Source organism: Passer montanus, unplaced genomic scaffold (genome assembly GCF_014805655.1).
Source record: "Passer montanus isolate IOZ18808 unplaced genomic scaffold, ASM1480565v1 scaffold37, whole genome shotgun sequence".
NCBI lineage: Eukaryota > Metazoa > Chordata > Aves > Passeriformes > Passeridae > Passer > Passer montanus.
In genome coordinates this window covers 3472316-3494125 of record NW_024368485.1, presented here as the reverse complement: position 1 = coordinate 3494125, position 21810 = coordinate 3472316, and the positions used below count along the sequence as shown (strand labels likewise).

Genomic DNA, 21810 nt, shown 5'->3' with positions numbered 1-21810 from the left:
AACAGGGCAGAGCTTTGCTCCCTGCCTTAGGTCCCTCACACTGCTGTCTTTTCCACAGCAGTTACTTGCTTCACTAGAGCCATCTTCTGTCCAGCACAGAGAACCATTTCTGTTACTGCTGACAGGTTGGCAAGTATCCAGAAACCTTCTTCCCAGCTGCCCTGTCTTCCTTTTAGCTGTAATGGGATGCAGGAGGAAGTCACCAGTGGCTCTCTGCCTCTCCCAGCTGATGCTCAGTATGACTGTATGGACTGGGCTGGGGTGATTAGGAGCTGGTAGATTTACAGAAATCCAGGCATTTTGCAGTGGATAATCAAACTGAGTTAACTGTGAGGTCGTTAACTGTTGTGGGACTGGAGTAAGGTTCACATCATGACCAAGGATCATCCTGGTTAAAAGATTGAGCCTGATCCTTGTCTTTTTTACTGTGAGCTAAGTCTAATCAGGATGCAGCACAGCATTGTTTATCTTGGTAATTACGTCTCTGTAGTTCCCACGTGTTTATGGGTTTGCTCAAATCTAAGGAAACTTGCGTGAGTCATGTGTTTTCTTTAGTTCATTGTGAGTAGTGTTGAAACCTACCTTTCCCACTGAAGAGGAACTTGAATTAAAGCAGACCATTCATTAAGGCAGATTTGTGTTTCAATTTTGAGTTTAATGTGACCTGGTCAGATTGTCTTTTATCAAGAATATTTTTTTTTTTTTCCTTCAAAATCCCAAACAAATAACACAAGCCAACCAACAAAGCATCCTCCAACCTGAAAGTAAAACCAGGAGAGGAATTTAGTTGTTGCATAATATACATATTTTGTGAGGATATTTTGCTGGCATTTAGGTTACAGCAACTTCTTATTCTTGTTCAGTACACGTGAGTTAATCCATTGCTCATGAATTCAAATGGTTATTCTTTCCACGCAATTGTTTCCAGAGTAGTTACACACACATCCCAGTCCCAAATAATTTTAGTCTAACTCTTAACACATAATGAGTTTCGAGAGCTCCCATGCATTGTCAGGGTTTGACTGTATGTCTAATGACCAGATCATTAATTAAAATTATTTTAAGAATAAAAAAAGCAAACTGGGAATATGATGTTCAGTAGTGCTAGGCCACTACAAATAGTTACTGCATTTTCTCCCAGGCCTTGGGAACTGTCTTCTTGTAGGTTGTTTGTGGTTTGCCAGGTATGTTTTTCCAAGGTGTGCTTTTTCCAGAGTTTACCAGGTTAGATGTTTCTCTCTGCCTCCTTCTTTATTATCTGGGAATAGGAAATAATTTTTTTAAAGTGTTTCATATTCCTGTTTACCTCACCACAGATTGCAATAACATTCTAGTGCTGATTTATCTGAGTTGCATTGGTGTTGTTTGAACCATTAGCGTTTAGGAGTGGCAGAAATTCTGGTCATGATCAGATATTCATAATCTTTGGCTTATTTCTTTGGGAGCAGAATCAGCTGCCCCAAGGAGGTGCCTGTGTATGTAGGTCAGAGTTTCCTCCTTGGATCTCAGAATGTGGAAGAGATTGAGCACATAAATACCTGGAAGTTTGAAAACCCTGATAGCCCCCCATTCAGATTTATGGTGATGGGACAGCACAAAGCAAGTCAAACCAGAGAGGAACATCATGACCCTGCGTGCCTGTGCAAACTCTTGCCAGCTTTAGATGGTTTTGTGATAGCAAGCAATGCCAGTCACACACCTTCTTTTGAATGTCAGGTAGCTGTCTTTAGTAGGCAAAAAACTTTTCTCTCTTGGATATATTCCCCCTTGCAGCATGTTAAGTTTTCACCTCCAGACCAAGGGGAGTGGAAATGATTTGCATCTGTCTAAGCTTGCAGCCAGCATTTGGTGTATAACTTTGTCACAGCTCCCTGTGGTTTGTAATGCAGCTAACTGGCACTGAGGGTGAGTGGGAAATTTCTGAGCAGTATTTACTGGAGGTACAGCTCAGGAAAATGCTTTTGTGGTTCACGATTTGACTTCTTGGAGATTCATCCATTGCAACACGGGCTGGTTGAAAAGGGAACCCGGTATTCCTACGGAGGCAGTTTCAGACCCAGTCTGAATGACTGATGTAAAAAGTACTTCCCTCCTGCACCCCATGTGTATCTGTGTATTTTGTGTCCCTTGAAGGCATACTGGCAGTTAGTAAAAGCTTCTGATGTTTGTGGGCAGGGGTGGGAAATCATCTACATTTGAGATGCCTTGGAATCCGAAAAGCATTGCATCATAAGTAAGCAGACAGAAAGAGGAAAAAATAAAGAGGCAAACAATGGTGATGGTAATTGATCCAGGTAATGAAATGTCAAATGATTTTGTCTGTTCTTATCTGATCATACAGTGAAAGTGCTATTCCCCATTTACTTTCCTTGCTTGCCCTGTGCAAAGATTCTGCAAGTTGCTGAAGAAAGCTAGAAGAAAGCAGTGTGGTTGTTTGGTTTTTTTTTTTTTTCCTTTTTCTGTTGCGTGGTTGGTGGGTTTTAATTTGGTTCAGCTTGTTTTCTTTGGTGTGGGTTTTTTTGCAGGGGCAGAGAAGCTTTTTGTTTGTTTTGAAAGTATGCAGTGCTGCTGTGTTTGTGAACTCTGTACCTACTTGCTGAGGGTACAGTAGCTGGCATAATGAGGATGGTAAATGCTGTTAGTGATGCTTAGGGCCTGTCCAATGCACAGAATTCAGAAGAGCTGCACAGTGTGCAGTGGGGAAGTGGAGCTGTGTTAACCTCTGCTGCCCAGGGCCTCACCTGCTGCAGAAAAGGTCTGTAAGGGGAACACATCCTCTGCCTGACAGCTCAGGGAGTCACTCGAGCTTGCAGGGTGTTTTTTGGCTGTTCCTGAATTTTGTCATCAGGAAGCTGCTACCAGAATAACTGCTCCATAGTGATTTCTAGCATGGGGAGAACCACAGGATGTACTTCTAGCTCAAAAATCAGGAATTGTAGCCAGCAACACTACTGGGTGTTCTGTATTATAGGATGATGGTGAAGCTTTGCATAACAAAAAGAGTTCTCAAAGGATTCTGTTTGTTTACATTTTTAATAACAAGAATCTGCAGCCTCCAAGAACTCTACTTCATTACTGGATGTAGCAGTAACTTTAGATGCCCTGCTCCAAATGAATTTTAACCTTACATTACCTTGCCACATTCACACTTAGCTTAGACTTGATTTCTCACATAGCAGTCAATCCACAGCCAAAGGAATTTGGAGCATAAATATACAATTCCTTATTTGTTTCTGATCCTGGAAGTGTAGTATTAAAATGAGAGGTAAGGACCTTTCATGGCAAAAATGGAAAAAAAAAGTAAATATTTACAGAACTTAGCAGGAGTATGATAAGAAGTGACTGTCACTTAGGACATTTTTTTAAGGAAGCTGTGCCGTAGGGAGGATTATTTGGGGGTTTAACTTTTTTTTTTTTATTTCTTTCTTGTGTTTCTCACCTCCTCCCAGTCTGACCTCTTAGCAGAGGGGAGAAAAGATGGATATGCAGCTGTGAAGGCAGCAGAGCTGTTGGAGCAGAGACAGTAGTCTGGGCATAAGGTGAAGTGATGCTGGTTTCTGGACTTGTGTTGTGAAAATAATCCCTCCAAACAGACAAAGTACTTGTGTCTGTGCAGTGATCACCAGTAGGTAGTGGGTTGCACCATTGCCAGAGTATTGAACAGATTTTTCTGGCAGGCATGAGAGAGCAAAATTTCTGTGGGTTGCAGCATTTGCAATCCATGTGGGAATAAAAGTGTCTGAATTGCATAAATATCCTTGAAGAGAAGTTTTTCCATGTATTAGCACAGCAAAGAAGGCAAGTGAAATGTTCTTTCAATCACATCTGCACATGCAAATCTACCTGAAGTGATGGCTGAATTTCTCCTACCTCACAGAGGAATGCTGAGGCTTATCTTCAAGCTGGCTTTGAATTGAGAACCTTTAAAAGAGAATTTTTGGGTATGTTAAATATAAGAATTCTCAGTAGGAGAAGTACCAGCCCAGAGTGTCAGCAGTGCCATGAGCTTTGTGGTAATTCTGTTCTCTGACCTAAGTGATTGCTCATAGGAGGTTAGCATGTCTAATTTTTTTTTTTTTTAAATTTTCCACAGTCTAATAAAGGATATGGATAATGTCTCTCCTGAGAAAAATGATGTAAAAAGCTGCCCCCGGGACTCTGGATATGACAGCCTATCCAACAAGCTGAGCATATTGGACAAACTCCTCCATACTCACCCTGTGTGGCTGCAGCTTGGTCTGAACGATGCTGAAGCCATGGAAATTTTGCAGACACAGCCTCCTGGGGTAAGAAGAATCTCAGTTTCTTTAAGGACATGCTTTTCCACATTTGTGAAATTTCCAAATTTCACAAATGGTTTTGCTGCCATTTAAGACCCAGGTGTTGGACTCAGTACAGTAATGACCAAGTAAAATTACAGTATGTTTTAGAGCAGACATCATGAGGTTGTTGTGGTTCCTTTTTGTATATGATCTGTATTCATTCTGGCATCTGTGATGAAGCTAATACCATGTCCTTCTGCCTTCCCCACAACAGATATTTCTGGTTAGGAAATCTGCAAGGCTGCAGAAGAAAGTCATCTCTCTTCGTCTGTCCAGTGACTGTGGGTCCTGCCTGAAAGAATTTGCCATAAAAGAAAGTACATACAGTAAGTTGTGAGTTCCATACTTTTCAGCTGTTCCTTGGGTACTTTTTCCCTATAGGATGCAGGAGCACTTGCACTGCTGAAATCCACAGCAGAGGATACCCAAAGTCATGCAAATAATGTCATGGGCTGCCTGTGCTGCTCTCTGAGGGGGCTCTGGGAGTGGGTCAGGCATATTCTGCCAGGAGGAGAGCAGACATACAGAAACACTTGAGACTGCTTCAGCTGGAATGTTTCCATTGTGTACCTTGATGAATCCAGTATTCATTTATGTTTATGGGTAGTTATCCTCTTAGAAACTTACATGTCTTTTGTAGAAACATGGTCTGTAATCCTGTCTGCTTTCAGTGAAATGTCCTTGCATTTCCTTGTACTCAGGGGACTGTTCTTGAATGCAACTTTGTCATGAGCTCTCTGCAGCTGAGGTGTGGGATGGGTAGTTAGGTTTGTTTTTGTTGGTGGTGGGTTTTGTTGTTGGTTTTTTTTGATTGTTTGGGGTTTTTTTGTGTGTGATAGCTAAATGGATTTTAACCTGTTAGAACTGTTTCTGTTGCAAGGTCAGTGATTTCTCTTTTTAATTCAAACTATATTTGTTCTTTCTTTTTTAGTAGAAATGAGCAAATGTTAACACTCCAAATTGTTTTGAACCAATAATACCCTCATATCTTTAGAAGGGAGGGTGTGAAAAATAAGTTTGAGATTTAGGAATGAAAAAAAGGAAGCTGCAGCTGGTGAGTGTACGTGGTGCTGAAACTGCAAGTGGAGCAAATATTTCATTTTAACAAGAAAGAGAAAACTGAAGAAAATTAGCAAAAGTTACAGTTAATCATCCCTGAAACAGAAAGTCTATATTTAACTTCTATTTCTATTTGTAAACTGACATAATTTTAGTTGAGTTTTTCCTTTTTTATCTCTCCCTCCCCTGCACCCAGGAACAAAAAGTTAATTCTATGTGTCTGGTTTTAGTTCCAGTTACAAGCAAGGCAAGACAAAGAGAAAGTTGTCAGTAATAGCTGATGTAAGTGTGGTCTAAGGCTGTTTATAGGCTTGTTATAGTAATAAATTCCTATCTAGAAAATAATTACATACTGTCTTTTATGAGCAAAATTCTTCCACAAGGGGGAAGTATTTACTGATGGTTTTAGCCATGTTTTAGACCAGAGGCAAAAATCTGGATCATTTCACCCTAGGAGCTTCTTCTGCTTGACTTGTGAGGTTTGCTACTGGCATCAGAGAGAGCTTGATGTGATTGTCATTATTACTGACAGCAAGTATTTGTATCAATAAGAAACCGTGGTATCAAGTGGGGAAAAATGGAAGGCACTGCTCCTGTCTTCCTCTTCCCTTGTGCAAGGCAATGGCATGTGACAGCTGTTGGAGGTTTTTAAGGGTTTTCATGTTAAAAGGTTTTCTTGGAATGAATGAAAATCTATCTCCCTTTAGGTTCTACACACCTAGAGTGAAGTGAGTAGAATAGAATTCAAGAGGAGGAAATAAGACATTTAAAGTTAGGTATATTAGTACACTGGGCAAAAAAAGCCACAGTTATTGATTTGTTGTCTATTAGCAAAACATTGTGCAGGCCTCATCACAGTTAATCTGTTTTACAGGAATTAGACCATATCCTTGGAATACAAAAGCAGAGCAGCCACCCAGATTATCAGTATATTCTTGAAAATGCCTTCAGCAGGAATATGTACTCCTCTACAGAGTTTTCTCTTAATCAAATAGTAGCTAGTTTGATGGTGAAAACTTACTAACTTCATGCTAAAATCTAAGATATATTTTATTAAACTGTTTTAAGAAACAGTGGATTAATGTGTGATTGTTTCTTGTAACTTTCTTTGCAGCGTTTTCCTTGGAGGGGTCTGGAATAAGTTTTGCTGATTTGTTCAGACTCATTGCTTTCTACTGTATTAGCAGGTAAGATGGTGCTGTGTTCCAAGCCACATCTGCTAGACCATCTCAAGAAAATGAGTTTTGAGGAGCTGGTTCAGACATTGATGCTATTTACGTTGCCAATCTGCAAATATTCCTGGATAGCCTAGAAAGTAATGGTAGAGATCAGAGATGAGTCCTGGAAGCAAGTGTCTCTGTCTTACTTCATGCCGGTTATTGGGAGGCTGGTGTGATTTTACCCACCCAGCTGTGAGGTGCTGCCAAGCTGAACTTTATTTTAGCTGATATCCTGTGATGCTTTCTTAAGTGCTCTGTAGCTCATTTAAAAACAATCATAAACTAGCTTGCAAAATCCATTTCTTGGAATTGCTGGTAAGAAGAATTTTTGGAGCATAATGGAAAAATGTCAGATATGTAGAATATGACAACTAGGAGATGTCAGTTTAAATGGTGAACAACAAAAATAGCCTTGTCAGCTTTGCAGTTTATGGTTGCCAAACTTGTTTTCCAGATAGTATGCAGAAAAAAAGTAGCTGGTGTTTTTATCCTTTATTTTCAATTTGACTTCACTTTACTGGTGAAAACTTCCAGACTGATGCTTGAACCTTGTATGTACACACAGACAGGACACAACCCAACTGCCCAGGTGCACATTTTCTGAAGGAAGTGGGGAGAGGCAGCTGTGATAGTCTTGGTCCTTTTACTGCATCAAGGCTGCCCCTTCATGCTGGCCATGTGATGATTTCTGGAGTGGGATGTTCCTGGGCTGCTGTGCTTGCTGGTTTTGTTTGTGGTGGAGAAGCATCTTGGACCCTTTTGCTACAGCCTCAGTTTAGCTGGGATGTACATGCATGTAATAAAAGCAGCATTGATAGTACACGGGTAATTGGTCAGAACTCAGAAGAGAAATTAGCTGAAAATGCATTTAAATGTAGTTGATTGTGGAGATACTTCTTATCTTGTCACCTTTTCAGTCCTGCCTACTTGCCAGGCTCTGGTAAATTCTAAGTACCTTCAGGATCATTCAGCAAACAGAGATTTCTTGCATTAGTCTATCCATTTTCTTTCACTGAATGTTCAGTATTGCTTTGTATAGACTAAAGTAGGCAGATAGGTAGCTATTGTGAAAAAGAGACAGCACCATTTGGTACATCACAGGAAATCCAGGAGGATTTTCTAAAACCAGAGGGAATTTCTGGCAGGAGGTACCCAAGCAGTTTTTATGAGGGTTTACCTATTTTTGAGTTGCAACCCATGGTGATGATCTGGACTCTGGATTTTCTGTGGTACCATGTGAAGTGCCTTTCAAATGCTTTTCAGCTAGTGTATCAGTCTTGTGCATATGCTTGGCTTGAGTGTGAGTGGAATTCTGAGATCCTGTTTTTTCAAGAAGCTAACATACAACATAGAGAATATTTATGTGATAAAGACCCATTATCTGTCTGTGCTAGAGCAGATGGTTGGCTTGTTCACAACCTTAAAACCAAATTTCGTGCTGACACCAGCTGTAGGATTCTCATTTAGTCTTAATTCTATGGATACTTCTACTACAGATGTTGCTGTTTAGCAACATTTAGTTAGAATAAAATTCTTATTCTGAAAACTGGAATAACAGTAACAGTGTATTCAGAAAGTGAGAAGCTTTTTTGAAGTGTTAGGGCAGGTAACAAGTTTGCATCTCACTGATCTGCTTGTAGAAGACCAGGTGTAAAAGCGTCTGTTGGAAAGGCAGAAAATACTGGATGGCTCTGTGGAAATGATCCTAGGGAAAGTCCTGGGCACTTGACTGTCATTTGCCCTTCACACCACTCTGCAGTGTAAAGGAGCTGTGGGTTTGGTAAAGTAGTGTTTAACTGTGCTGTGTGTTTAAGGATCTTACTACCTGACACAGCTCAAGAAGAAGATAATCAGAAATCAGAGACTGCCAGTGTTTTTAGGAAAAAAAGCTTTTCAAACTATGGATGTTGCTGAAAACCATAATGGTTTTTCTCTTTGGAAACAGGGATGTCCTTCCATTCACACTGAAGTTGCCTCATGCAATTGCTACAGCAAAGACAGAAGCTGAACTTGAAGAGATTGCTCAGCTTGGACTGAGTAAGTAGTTCTCTACAAAGATGTCTCTCCCTGTAGCACATCTGTAACACTGAAGAAATAGGCTGTATCAGTAAATAGTTCATACTGGTTAGTGATGATACAAATTTTGTTTAGAAAAGCAGTTTCTCTTATTTGGGAAGGCCAGACCTTCTTCTGGCCAAGGAGTGGTGCTCTTCCTTCCTTCTGTGCCTTCTGTGATATTTTTGTTAGCATTGTTTCTTTCTTCCTTCTTCTCTTCCCTCTCTGGGCAGCCCTTGGGCAAAGCAAATCTCACAGTCCCCACACAGAGGTTGATGTGGTTTCTGCTTCAAGAGCTAATGTTTTCTGCATGCTCACAGAGCACTGCCGTGTGAGCCTATATAAAGCACTGGCCTTATAATTTATTGTGAGAAGAGTGTAGGAACTGAGGTCCCCTGTTGATAAAACTTTGTTCAGATTGACATGGAAACTTAAAATGGTGAATTTTGAGATCAGTGCCTCGATGAAGTGGCATATTTAGGAAATGAGGAGTGTATATATGATGGTATATATGATGTATCCATGGGCAGGGGTTAGGCGAAATTTTTAAAATATCTTTAAATAAAAGGGTGTCCTTGCATCACTTGGTTGCTTCAGCCAAACACAGGCTCACTGTAAAGCATACTTTGAGCTCAGGGGAGATGGATGCAAAGCCTCCTGGGATTTGAAGCTTGGGCACCACCCAGATGAATCATTAAGCAGCTCTGCATTGAGCAAAGTGCTGAGTGGCTTAATTTCCTTCTCCAGGAAGGGAAGGTTGACTGTCAGCAACCTTTGTTGCAGCAGAGTTTTTAATAATCTTTGATTTTGGAAAGGATCCTCTCTAAATCAGTGTTAGCATGAGGATCTCTTGAATTGTCTGGTGGGACTTGGCAGTACATACCCAGGGATGTGTTGCTGTGCTTTGCATTTTGGTTTGCTGCAGTAGCAGTGCAATTAAAGGGTTTGTTTTAGACAGGAGAGAAATTACTTCTTCACTGCTTGTCTGCAAGTTTAGGTAGTCAGGTGAAACTATGGATTATCATGGGAATAAAGGCAAATATGTTACTATTGAGGTCAGTGTTTAGATGGGAAAAAGAAAGTAAAAGGTCTGACTGGGATACAGTCAGAATGAAGACAGTCAGATATGAAGACAGTCTCCCAGTGACACCTGGAAGCCTTAAAGTAACATGAGGTGAGTCTCTCCAGAGGGGACAATAATGGTAATGTTGATCAAGCTCTCCAGGCTGACCTCACTTTGTCACCAGTACCCCAGAGCACTGTGGCCTACTTGCTGCGGAATTATTTTTGTCTTGAACAGCCTCTGCATTGTGTGTGGTTTTTATGTAGCTACTGCATTTGAAAGATCAGTGTCTGTGTGGTTGCTGTATTTGGGATCAATTACCTGATATACACCCGATCACAGTTTCCATGGGCTAAAAGCAGGCAGCAAAGTTGAGATTTTGGTGGAGTTTTAGGTGTCCATGTGCAGAAGAGCACACCAGAAAGTCAGCCTTTCAATGCTGTGGACTCAAGAGAGGCTTAAAAGCTCCCAACAGCCCTTCCTGTTAAGTGTGAGTTTTCTTTGAGGAACACGGGAGCACAAAATCCCGTGGTGTGTGAACACAGGGCTGTATCCCCTGTCAGAGCTCTCTGCTGCAGTAGGCTCAGAGGGAGAGCTGCACAACACAAGTCAATAACACATAGCCCAGCAAACCACATCAGGAGGAACTTCTGGTAAAGATTTCAAGGCTGTTGCCAACCTGCAAGGTTTCACGTGCTGAACATATGATTCTCTCTCCATCTCCTTTGTGTTTCACCTGCAGCAGTGCTTACATCATGTGTTTTTGCAGCAGCCACGTGCCAGGCACAGGCACTGAGAGATCTGCAGGCAGGATGTGAAGTCATGAAGCTGGGAACACCAGCAACATGGCATAACTATGCAGAGAAACATGCCTGTGCCTATAGACATTCTCTGGCTGTGGCCTGTCACCGTGGGCTATTTCCTGTCTTCTGCCCCACAGGCATGGTTGTTGGGCATGGACCTGTTGTGGATGCTTGGCATTCATGCACTTGGGCCCAGGTATCATTGCTCAGTTGCCTCCACTGAACCATCTTGACACACTATGGGAAAAGGACCATGTCAAGATTGGCAAATTCTAGCTAAATCTCCCTTCTTTGGTATTATGCCCTTATTTCAGCATGATTGCTGCCTTCAAGGGCACATCTGGTTTCAATCTTCATACCTTCAGGCACCGATGCTCTTTAGCAGTGGCTTGGTTGCACAAACATGCTGACACTTGTCTGGGATAAGTGCAGAGGCTGCAGCTGCAACTTGCTGCTGTAGCATAGGTTTTCATGCTGCTCGTGTGGGACTGCACGCTGGGTCATTTATGTGTCACTGCAGTCCATATTCTCAGGCAAACTGTCCCCACAGCAAAGGCAGGGCAGCAGGCCAGTACCTTCATTAGACACTTGAACGCTTGGTCTGCCTTGCTAAAGGTGATGTGTGCATCCACCACAGCAAAATGTGAGATGCCTTTTCATGTATGGTTTCATGTGTTCACTATGAAAAGAAACTGAACCAAGATACTTGTAGAGTTTCTGGAAGTGGCTTTTAGCTGGTGTAAATCAGCTTAACTATTGTCTTTAATGAAGTGAGCTTATTAATGCCAGCTGAGAATCTTGCCTTATTTCTCCTGAGTGAGATGCTAGTGAGAAGTTTGTGTTCATTTCAGTCTCAAGCCAGTAAAAAGTATTCTGTTACAGTCTCCATTCCTTTCTTTGATTCTCAGTTTAATTTTAAGCTTAGTGGGCTGATTGGAAGCTATGTGTTGGTCATGGTATTTATAAATGAGTGAGAGCAGCCTCAGGAATGTAGCATACAGTTATGTGTGGTGGTACTTTAAGAGGTTCACTTGGACTTTTTTTCTCCTTTTAATTACTAAAACCTTGCCTAAATTTCTTGATATTTTAAACCGGTGTTGTTGAGTTGAATGTTCTGAAATCCATCTGCATGGTGTTTTGCATTCTTACGTTAATGCAATGATGATTTTCAGACTTTTGGAGCTCCCTGGCTAACAGCAAACCCCCGGATCCTTCACCTCCCTGTAGGCCTGTGCCTTTGGACCGTGCTCGCAAAGACTCACGCCAGCTCTGCCTTATAAATGGAGTGCATTCTATACGAACCAGAACGCCTTCAGAGCTGGAGTGCAGCCAGACCAACGGAGCGCTGTGTTTCATTAATCCCCTCTTCTTAAAAGTGCACAGCCAGGATGTCAGTGGAAGTCTGAAAAGGCAGAGCCCGAGAGCTCCAGACGTGAATGGCACAGCGAGGCCTCGCTCCCCCCCGCCCCGGCCACCACCTCCTGCTATTAATAGCACCCTCACGAGCCCACAGATTTCCAGGACTATAAAACAGGCGAGCATGCCAGAAACAGTCAGCCATAAGAAGGAGAGGGGCTTGGATTTGCTGCAGAACAAGCCCACCCCGATTCCGCCTCCTCGGCTGAAGAAGCAGGCTGCGTGCTCCGAGGCAGACAGTGCCTGCAGGAGCGCGGCTGCGCCCCGGCCTGACTCCGTGTGCGTGCCCGAGGCGGCCGCGGTTCCGCGGGAAGCCCTGCCCGAGCCGGCTCCAGCAGCTCCCAAAAAGACTCCGGCTGCCATCTCTGAGTCACACATCCCGTGGAATGGAGGCAGGCAGAGACTGAGCGACATGAGCATTTCCACCTCCTCCTCTGACTCCCTGGACTTCGATCGGAGCATGCCGCTCTTCGGCTATGAGGGGGACACCAACAGCAGCCTGGAGGACTTTGAGGGGGAAAGTGACCAGGAGAGCATGGCACCCCCTTTGAAGCCCAAGAAGAAAAGAAGCAGTTCGTTTGTTCTCCCCAAGATTGTGAAATCTCAGCTACGGAAAGTCAGTGGAGTTTTCAGTTCCTTCATGACCCCTGAGAAGAGGATGATTAAGAAAATTGCAGAGATGTCCCGGGACAAACGTACCTATTTTGGATGCTTAGTACAGGACTATGTCAGTTTTCTCCAAGAAAACAAGGAGTGCCATGTTTCGAGCACTGATATGCTGCAAACAATTCGTCAGTTCATGACCCAAGTCAAGAACTACTTGTCCCAAAGCTCCGAACTTGATCCCCCAATCGAATCACTGATTCCTGAAGACCAAATAGGTAAGAAACACTGTCCTGTGTTTTGGGGGGAAGGTGAAAATGTGTAATCTGTGTTTACAGTGATAGTCTTTGTCCAGTTCAGGAAGGTGGGGCTAACTTGGCTAGTAGAGCTTGAACCACCGAGTATTTGAGTCTTAAAACAACCTCCCCCTCTATTCCCCACCCCAAATCACACTGTCAGCTTGGAATGATTACACTACAAAGTTGTTTACAAGAAGTTAGCCTTAAAATAGATGCAATGCAGACTTTTTTTACCTGTGATTATTACTTTTTTTAACCTGCTCTACTGTTGACAATAGAGAATCCTTTATTTGCTGGCACATATGTATTTTTCTCTGAATGGGACTGACATAGTTCTCAAGGGATGGTCTAAAACTGCCAAATGTGACCATAGGGATTGTAGCTGTAGAAGCAGAATTTATTCAAAACCAATGACATTTAAGAGCAGAGAGACATTTTATGACAGCTTAGTTTTGTAATAAATCTGATTCCTCCAGACATTCTTAGTCACTTCTAGCAAAGCTGTACTATCCCTGCACTTGAAACTGAATAAAAAGATATGTAAGAGTTTTAGAAAACAAACATGTGCAGGAGAGAGAAGGGGCTGCTGTTTTTTGGAGTTTTCTGCACTTCTCTGTTAGATGTGTTTGTGAGTGGTTAAGGATGAGCTATATGCTAGAATATATGTTTTAACAGGAGAGACAGATTTGTGTATCCAAAAAAGTGAAATCATTGCTGCATAAATCTCGCTGCCTCTCTTGCAGAGTCTGAGCAGTATTTGTAAAAGAGCCTGTAAGCCACATTTAAGAGGTAAACACGCCTCAGGGCAGAATACTTTCCTTGTGAGCTCACTTCAGTCCTAATTTGTTTGTTTTTCTCCCTACCCCAGTGTCCCAACAGTTGGCTCAGTGCAAAATTGGCAGATACTTCCTTCCCTGGGACTAGAGGGTAATTTTATATTGACATTCTGTCTGTCCTTGACCAAGATGAAGTATTCTCATGTAACCTCAGCTTCATGTACACAAAGTCAAGCAAAAGTCACAAGGACTGCTAAAGCAAATATAAAAATGTGAAAAGTGTCCCCAGTATTGAGACTCAGAAACATGTAATACTCTCCCAATAATAATAAAGACTGTTAGGTGGGTGTTAGATGGAAGAAAAAGCACCAAATTAAGCAGGAGATGCAGGCATATGTTTGCCTGCCTTTCTGTAGAGTGCTGGATTTTTGACAAAGCAATACAGATCAAGTTTGGTTGTAATTTTGTGAAAGCCTGGGTTATTATGTAGTTTTCATTTCACAAGGGTGTGGTTTAATCGGACTGTGGGTCTCCCAAGACTGGAAAAAATGTTGTCTGCTATTAAATGGTTCAGACTTTGGAGTAGCATAAGCTGGGAAGTATAAGAACTAAAACTGCCCTGGTTTTCTTCAGTGACAGAAGGTCTGGTTTTGATCATGTGACTAAACACAATTAATTTATAAAGTGGGCCGGTTTAAACAAAGAAAGAACTTGCTTTTGAATCATATACTGCCTTTGGCTTGAGCCAGCAAACAACTGCAGTGGATCAGCAGCATCAGATGTTGCTGATCTAAGTAGATAATTATGTGATGGCAAAATTTAGTCATCCCTGTGGAGAGCTTTTCATGAGGTAGAGCCCTGCCTGTTGTCCATAGTTTTCCTTGACTATTTCAATATGGAATTGCAGCCCAAATTTTAACTTGGTGAGCAGTCGTTTATCCTCCCTCGTCAGTTTGCTCTTCTGCAGTGCATTTTTTTCCTCCAGCGTGTCAGCCTGGTGCTGGATGTGTGCTTCTGGGATAATGCTCCTCCTTTCTGAGTCACTCAGGCTTTGCTTTAACCCTCTTTTGTCTCCTGAACTTCAGTAGCTGCTGGAACAGCTCTCCCAGGTTTAGTGAAGCCCTTGGTGTTTGGAACTTTATTCAATGTCTCCATAATGATTTTTTTGATCATGCAGCTTTTCTTCTAGAGCTGCATCATAGACTCTTGCAAGCAGAAGACTTCTGCAGAAGATCTTTTAAGCTTCCCAGATAGAGGTCCCATCAAATTGCTAAGCTTCTGCAAAATCACTGGGAAAAATAGGGGTTTCTAGTCCTGACAGATGCCTCCTAACCTTAGCACTGTAGGCTGTTAACCCACCCTGAAGCAGTGAGACTCCCAGTGTTGGGACAGAATCAAGAGTGAGGCACGTGGCTCTTTATTGTTTAAGCATGAATGTAATTTGTTTTTTTTAAAGACATCCACACCTCAGTTTGTATCCACAGAATAAAGACTGGTCTGAGGAGACCCTGATAGTCCTGAGCTGCTTGATCAGCAAATGTTTGGGAGTTTTTGTCTTTTCATCTTTGCCTGGCTTTGAACAGAACGGAGTCAAGTTGAATGCTGTCACTTTGCCAAGTGGGATCTAACATCTGACATCCAAACAACTTCAGTCTCAGTGCCCAAATCTGGCCCTGAACCAAGAAATTACTGGTTTAAACCACTTGTCAGTAAGGTACTAACTGATCATGTGGGAACGTCCCTAAACAATATAGTCTATTACTTGTTTTGATATTTCTAATACCTTAGGGATATATTACTGGTTTAAACCACTTGTCAGTAAGGTACTAACTGATCATGTGGGAATACAGTCTATTGCTTGTTTTGATATTTCTAATACGTTAGGGATAATTAAATGCTGAATGTTAAAGAAGCTTGGAGAGAATGTGCTGGTCCCTTACTGGCAGTCCATGCCTTGTTGAAGAGCACTGGGTCTGTACAGAGGAGTTGCAGGCAGACAGAGCTGGACATACTAAATAACTGAAGCCCAGGACTGACCCCATGGTACCTCTTCTCCAGTGTCTGTCTTGTTTGACAGCCAACCATTGGTACTTGGGTTCTCAGTGCAGTATCCTGTGCATCTGTTGATGCACACTGCTTGTGGTTATTATGGCAAGACAGTATTTCCCTTGTTTGTTTATATGGAAGGTGTACAGAATTATACCTATGGGTATTAAAAAGGTTAAGCAGCAGCTCACCCCAGATCCCTTCTTCTTTACTAATCCAGTTATCCTCCTGAAGGACTTAGAATGCTATGTCACTATTTGTGCTTGAAAAACTCATGCCAGCTGTTTTTTTCATGGTGTTACTTTTTAGGTGCTTGTACATTTGTTCTGGTGTCCTGTCCTTCATTGTTGCATCTTTTCGTGTTGAGCTTAGTCTTACAAACACGTCTCTCAGTGCACCTCCTTTCACCACAGGAGTGATGGGACAGGGCAAGCAGGAAGCAGTGGTAAAAGTATTGAGCAGAGGCAGGGGACCAAGTTCTTTTTCTGACCATCCCTTGGATTTCCTTTGTGACTTTTTCCCTGCTTCATTTCTTTCCCACTACTTCAAGAGAAGACATGTGCTTACCACACAGCCATAGCATGAGTTTTAAGTAACTCACAGCTGCTTAAAGCAGAGTACACCTAGCACAGATAGCTATGTGATTTTTTGGTGTGCTTTTGTGTAGGTTGGATGAGGGGAGGCTTACCTTTCATCCCTAGTTGCTAGATCCCTGCCACCACTGCCTGTAGATCTACCACCTCAGTCTGACCTCTGTTTTCAGGGTTGTGCTGATTGTCAAGGAATGTGGGTTGTGTGAGGTCTTACTTTCAAGTCTTGGTCCTGTGGAGGAGATTGCCATGTCTGCACCCACCAAGAGATGGATGCTTGGCCATCACACTGTGGTATTCCAAAGCAACTTTGTGCTTTCAGCTGCCAGGCAGTGTGACCTGTGCAGAACTGTGCCTTTTTGTGGTGGTTCTCAGGCTCACTCAGCCTGCTGCTGACCTCTGATTTCCCTGGTGAACGGTTTGGCCGTGGTAAAACAGGGCTTGAGTGTAAATCGAGGGACTGGAATCTAACAGTCACGTAAGTGGAGCAACAATTGTTGGTAGGTAGCAGGGAAACAGCTTGGAAAAAAGCCTGAAAAGGTGAGAGCGTGCCTAGAATTTGGGGAAGTGCAGGCTGTAGGGAGGCTGTGTAAGGACACTGGCAATGACTAATATGTTGTCTTGTCTAGATGCAGACTTGTGTGGTTGGCAGCAAAACAAAAATAGCATGTCAGCACAGGATACAGATGTGTTTCCACAAGTTACAACGAAACTAGCTGGCTGGCCTTTACAATTCATTTATCAAAGCACTTCCAGTTCCCATTTTGAGGCTACAGGCTAATTATAAGCATTTCAGGAACGATACACAGTGTTCAGTTCATATTATATTCAGTTTAAAAAAAATTATTTGAAGAGTATCTGTTTTGATTTTGGAGTGGTAAGCATCCTGGGAGGATATTTGAAAACATGCATCTGAAATAAACAGAATTTTTGTTGCTGAAGTTCTCAATTCACAACTTAGATAATGATTTGCCTGGGAAACCCTCATATACTTTTTTGTGGCCATTAGAAGTCAAACAATGAAAACTGCTGCTGGCTGAGCATTGCTTTGTGGGATCTAACCCAAAAACACCCTTCTCTGAAAGTGGCCAGAAGAAACAGTGCTGAAGAAAGGGTCACTGGCTGGGTGGTCTGGCCCCAAACATGCTCATAGGTGCCATGGCACTGAGTATTGTTCTCAGACTCGGATCACAAGAAGTGCTGTCCTACCAGGCTTTAATAATAATATAATTTTTTTGTAAGCTTTGCGTGTGTTAGGATATATATGGGTATTACTGTTGACCATTAAAAAAAACAGTCCAGCCTTTATCAATTTTGTTGCTGTTAGCCTCATCAGCTTGTTAGATTTTGCGACTTTTTTGTTTGAGGGCAGAACTCAGTGGTTCTCATGTGTGTGCCAAGAATTCATGAAGGAGAAGAAAAGGTTGTGTGTTGTTTTGAGGGTTTTTTGTGTGTAGTTTGAAGGATTTTTGTGTGTTGTGGTTTTTTCTTTGTTTTGTTGTGTCTGTGTGGAGCTTTGAGCACAGCCACGAGTTACACGATCTCTTCCTCTGTGCTGCTTCGGAATTATTTCAAGTTTCCATGGAAACTGTGGAAATATGATCAAGTAAATTTCAAAGCAATTTCCAGGCACTGCTTTTGAATCTTGTGACAAATAGCAAATATGAAAGAAACCTCCTTGCCATCTTGCACAGCTGTAAAAATCTGCATGGTTCATCTGTGGAAGTGGCACTGCCTTTCAAAGGGTTGAGGGCAGAAGCCCTGAGCCTTCCACTCCTCACCTACAGCCAGCCAGCCTGGCCCCAGCCCAGGAATGCAGCTCTGGGAGGAATTTTCTGTCCCAGGAGCATCCAGTTTCTCTGGGATCTGGGGAGGCACTGCTTCTGCCTCCTATTCCTCTACAGGATCAGTTGCATCCAGAAACATCCTGAGCTTCCCAAAGCTCCTGTGAACAAATGTTGTGATGGGGACGAAGGATGGCTTGTGCTCAATATTCATCTACAAAACTTCCAGTGGAAGCCTGTGGGAGTTCAGCTTTCATGGGGATAGAGCTCTCTCACTTTGCATGATGTTTAGCAGCACCAGCTGCTTTAATAAACAAGACCAGCTACACACTGCAGAGGTGTTCCTCTCACAAGCAAAGCAGTTGGTGTTTTTCCTATTGAAAAAATCAGGTAGTAGAAATAAAGTAAAATAGTCATCAGTGAAGAATAGCAAGGATGGATTTGTAGACTCTAGAACAGAAATTTAGCTAGCCAACATACCTGTGGGTGTGACTGGTGCGTTTTTCTTGGTGGAAAATTGTTTCTGCAATTGTTTCTGCCCCATGAGCCCTGAGGATTGCTTTGATGGCAGGAAGAGGCAGTTTTGGTCTCTGTGCAGAAGGGTGATGCTTCTATTTACCTGGCTGGTTTGGTGCTGGTTGTGTAGCTCTACCAAGTACAGTAGATAAGGATCAGTCATTTGAAGTGTTGCCACTTGCTAACGTTGCTAATTGATGGCTCTGCTCTGCTGGGAAGCTGGATCCAGCCCTGGCCACTGTGAGAGACCACCAAGAACATATCTCAGACTGATCATGCCTTTTCTAGTGCCTTTACTGACAAACACAGGAAAAATGCTATGTATGAAGTCAAGGCACCACAGGAGAAGTGTGTGTGTGTGTGAAGGGTGTTTATATGGCAAAGAGAGGGATGGAGACCCAAAAGGAAAAAGGGCTGGACACAAGAATATGATATAGGAAAGAAAAAAGCTAGAAAACAGAATAATGCTTGTTTGGAGTGTGTGTGTGTGTGTCTGTGTAAATACCAAGCCTTAAAAACAGTATGTGATATTAAAAAAAAAAAAAAAAAAGAGGGAGAGGAGGGAGAAAAGAAGGAGGCTGTAGTCTAAAAACACCACAGAAGTACAGGCAAAGAACCTGGGACGGGCATGAGGTTTAATGAAACTGTAATGACTCACTGTTACTAACAAGAATGTCCACTGCTAATTTGTGTAAACGTGTGACCTGGCAGTGACACAGCCTCTCCTCTGTGTGCTCTGTCCTTTTGCTCCTCTGGTCCATCTGCCTGCTCTAGGCTCTGGTCCTGCCCCACTCTCCTGGGGGGATGGCACAGGAACATTCCCCACCATGTTTCCCACCACAGTACAAATAATCGATGTATTAAGAAATAATGTAAGCTGCGTTGCCATAAGGATGCTGAGAAAGGAAATTAGCTTTTACACTAAAAGTTTGCAGAGAAAGTGTTGAGCAAAGAGCTTTCTTTGTTGACACCGTCCATACTATGAAAACAGAACGAGGGTTAAAAAAAAAACTGGAGTAGAACAAGAACTACAAATAAGCCCTGAAGTTAGCAGTTACTGTGCTGTGTGCATACAATTGCCAAAGAACTTCAGACTTGATGACAAAGCTGTATATAAGCTTGTATGATGAAATCTGAAGCTGGACAAACACAGCTTGGTTTTCATTTATAGTTTATAGCCTGTAATCTGCCCAGCTTCATAAAGATCCTGACAAAGTTGAGCCAAGTTTTAGGAAATCTTCGTTGAGTTATAGTTTCCAATGGAAACTATGCAAAAAGGACAGGCTTTAATGCCAAAGGAGACAAAAATTATGATTTTTGAAACACATGACCGTGTTTCACGTTAAGTTTGGGAGTTAAAGCCTAAACTTTAAAAAAAGCACTTTAAAATAAAACTTGCAGACTTCCAACCAACAAAAGAAAATCTTTAATAGACCCACTGGTTTTTTTGTTGGTTTGTTTTTTTTTTTTAACTATCTGTAGTGTGTGGGTGTGGGTTTTTTTATTTACCACATTGCCAGAAATGACAATTCAATATGGATTCTGCTCTGCCTCCTGTTTTCCTGTTAACAAACATCTGGAAGCTCATCTTGTGTAATAAATGGGCCTTAGAAAGTAGGTTTTGCTCTACAGGGTCCCTTTAGGGAATGGCTGTGTTAATGCTGGCTCTGCTTTAGAGGGGGAAGTCAGCTGGATTTGTGTTTTCCTGTTGCAGATGTTGTGCTGGAGAAGGCCATGCATAAGTGCATTCTGAAGCCGTTGAAGGGTCACATTGAAGTGATGTTGAAAGAGTTTCATACCACAGATGGTTCCTGGAAACAACTGAAGGAAAACCTGCAGCTGGTGCGGCAGAGGAATCCTCAGGAGCTGGGCGTGTTTGTCCCAACACCAGACTTTGTGGACGTTGAAAAGATTAAAGTCAAGTTCATGACTATGCAGAAGATGTATTCACCTGAAAAGAAAGTCATGCTGCTGCTGAGAGTTTGCAAATTGATTTACACTGTCATGGAGAATAACTCAGGTATGGTGCTTCTGGTAGTTCAGGTTCACTGATATTTCATACCTGATGTTGTCTTTCAGAGGAATCAGCCCATCTCATTCTGCAGACAGGTCTACTGCTGAAGCTCTTGCAGCTTCTCCTTCCCCCTTTGAGAGGAATTCTTGCTCTCTGCTTCTGACCTGCTGTCTCTGAACTATCTGGCTGCATATCTTAAAAACTCAGTCTGAAGCAGAGTTGTTGTCATGGGTGGAGTGTGAGCTTCAGACAAAGTTAATTAGAGAAGCCCTCCCATGGTGCAGGAAGGACCCTTGTGCTTCCTGAACTCCTTCTCAGGGAGGAGCCTGGGTGCAGCTGGATTCACTTAGCCCAGACTTTATCAATGGTTTAAAATTCAAGGAATTATAGAGGTGTGATTGAACCTTTGTACAACGTGGTCCTACAGGATTAAGGATGACAAACCAGATATAGTCATATAAAAATGAATTATTTATTATGATAAATTATTAGACCAAAAAGATATTAATCCGAATTATTTACTACACAGTGTACAAGTAAAAATTACTAGTATAGTCTGTGACACTATAATGCACTATATCAAAACAATTATAATAAAGAAATTATATTAAAGCTAGCAAAAAGACCCAAAACAATTACTGAGTAGAGATTGATGTTTCTTACTGAGACCAATCACCAGGGGTGCCAAATCTCTTCTGCTCAGCCTCCAGGAGTGGCCCAGAGGGGCGTTCCCACCCAAGGGAGGAGTCTCCACACACACTCCCAGAAGGGAAATATTAGAAGATCCTGCCTATTTGAAAGCAGGACTGGACTTTTAGAGTACAAAGTGATTGACTGTCAGCCAGATGTCTCCATGCCAGCCGTGTCAGCCTCTGTGTTTTTAGATAAGGATACTTTACTCTATTTGCCACAGCATAATTCCACACCAAAAGCAGCATGACACCACATCTTAGTTCACCACTGATAACTTTGCAAAACAGGGCATTGTTTTACCTCACTCCAGGCAGAGCATCCTACAGATGTGAAGCAATTGAAAAAGAGCAGCTTTCCTTAACTGTAGGTTTTTGAAGTTGCCTGGCAGAAAGGCTGTCCTGTGAACCTTGAATTCAACACTGATTCTAAATTAATATTTGTCTGCAGATTGTACTAGAGGTAACACCATATATTTAGCTGTTGTAATTCTATAGCATGTATGCAATATGACAGCTACAATAGTTTTATCTTAATGGGTGAAGAAAAGCAGC

The 21810-nt window shown here is 42.2% G+C and overlaps 1 protein-coding gene across 13 annotated transcripts in view; it reads left to right on the top strand.

Moving 5' to 3' along the window:
* Positions 1-21810, top strand: part of RIN2 (Ras and Rab interactor 2) — a 68648-nt gene that overhangs the window by 31920 nt on the left and 14918 nt on the right. For 12 of the 13 annotated variants that reach the window (XR_005628417.1, XR_005628418.1, XR_005628419.1 and 9 more), the window contains 6 exons: positions 4094-4286; positions 4537-4648; positions 6496-6568; positions 8547-8638; positions 11695-12819; positions 20267-20572. Coding sequence is in view for 10 of the 13 variants with exons in the window: in XM_039717168.1 (XP_039573102.1) it covers positions 4094-4286; positions 4537-4648; positions 6496-6568; positions 8547-8638; positions 11695-12819; positions 20267-20572 (1901 nt within the window). In the remaining 3 variants the exon portion in view is untranslated. Of the gene's footprint in view, positions 1-3475; positions 3540-4093; positions 4287-4536; positions 4649-6495; positions 6569-8546; positions 8639-11694; positions 12820-20266; positions 20573-21810 lie in introns of those variants that run through there. The other variant, XM_039717177.1, reaches the window with a different exon arrangement.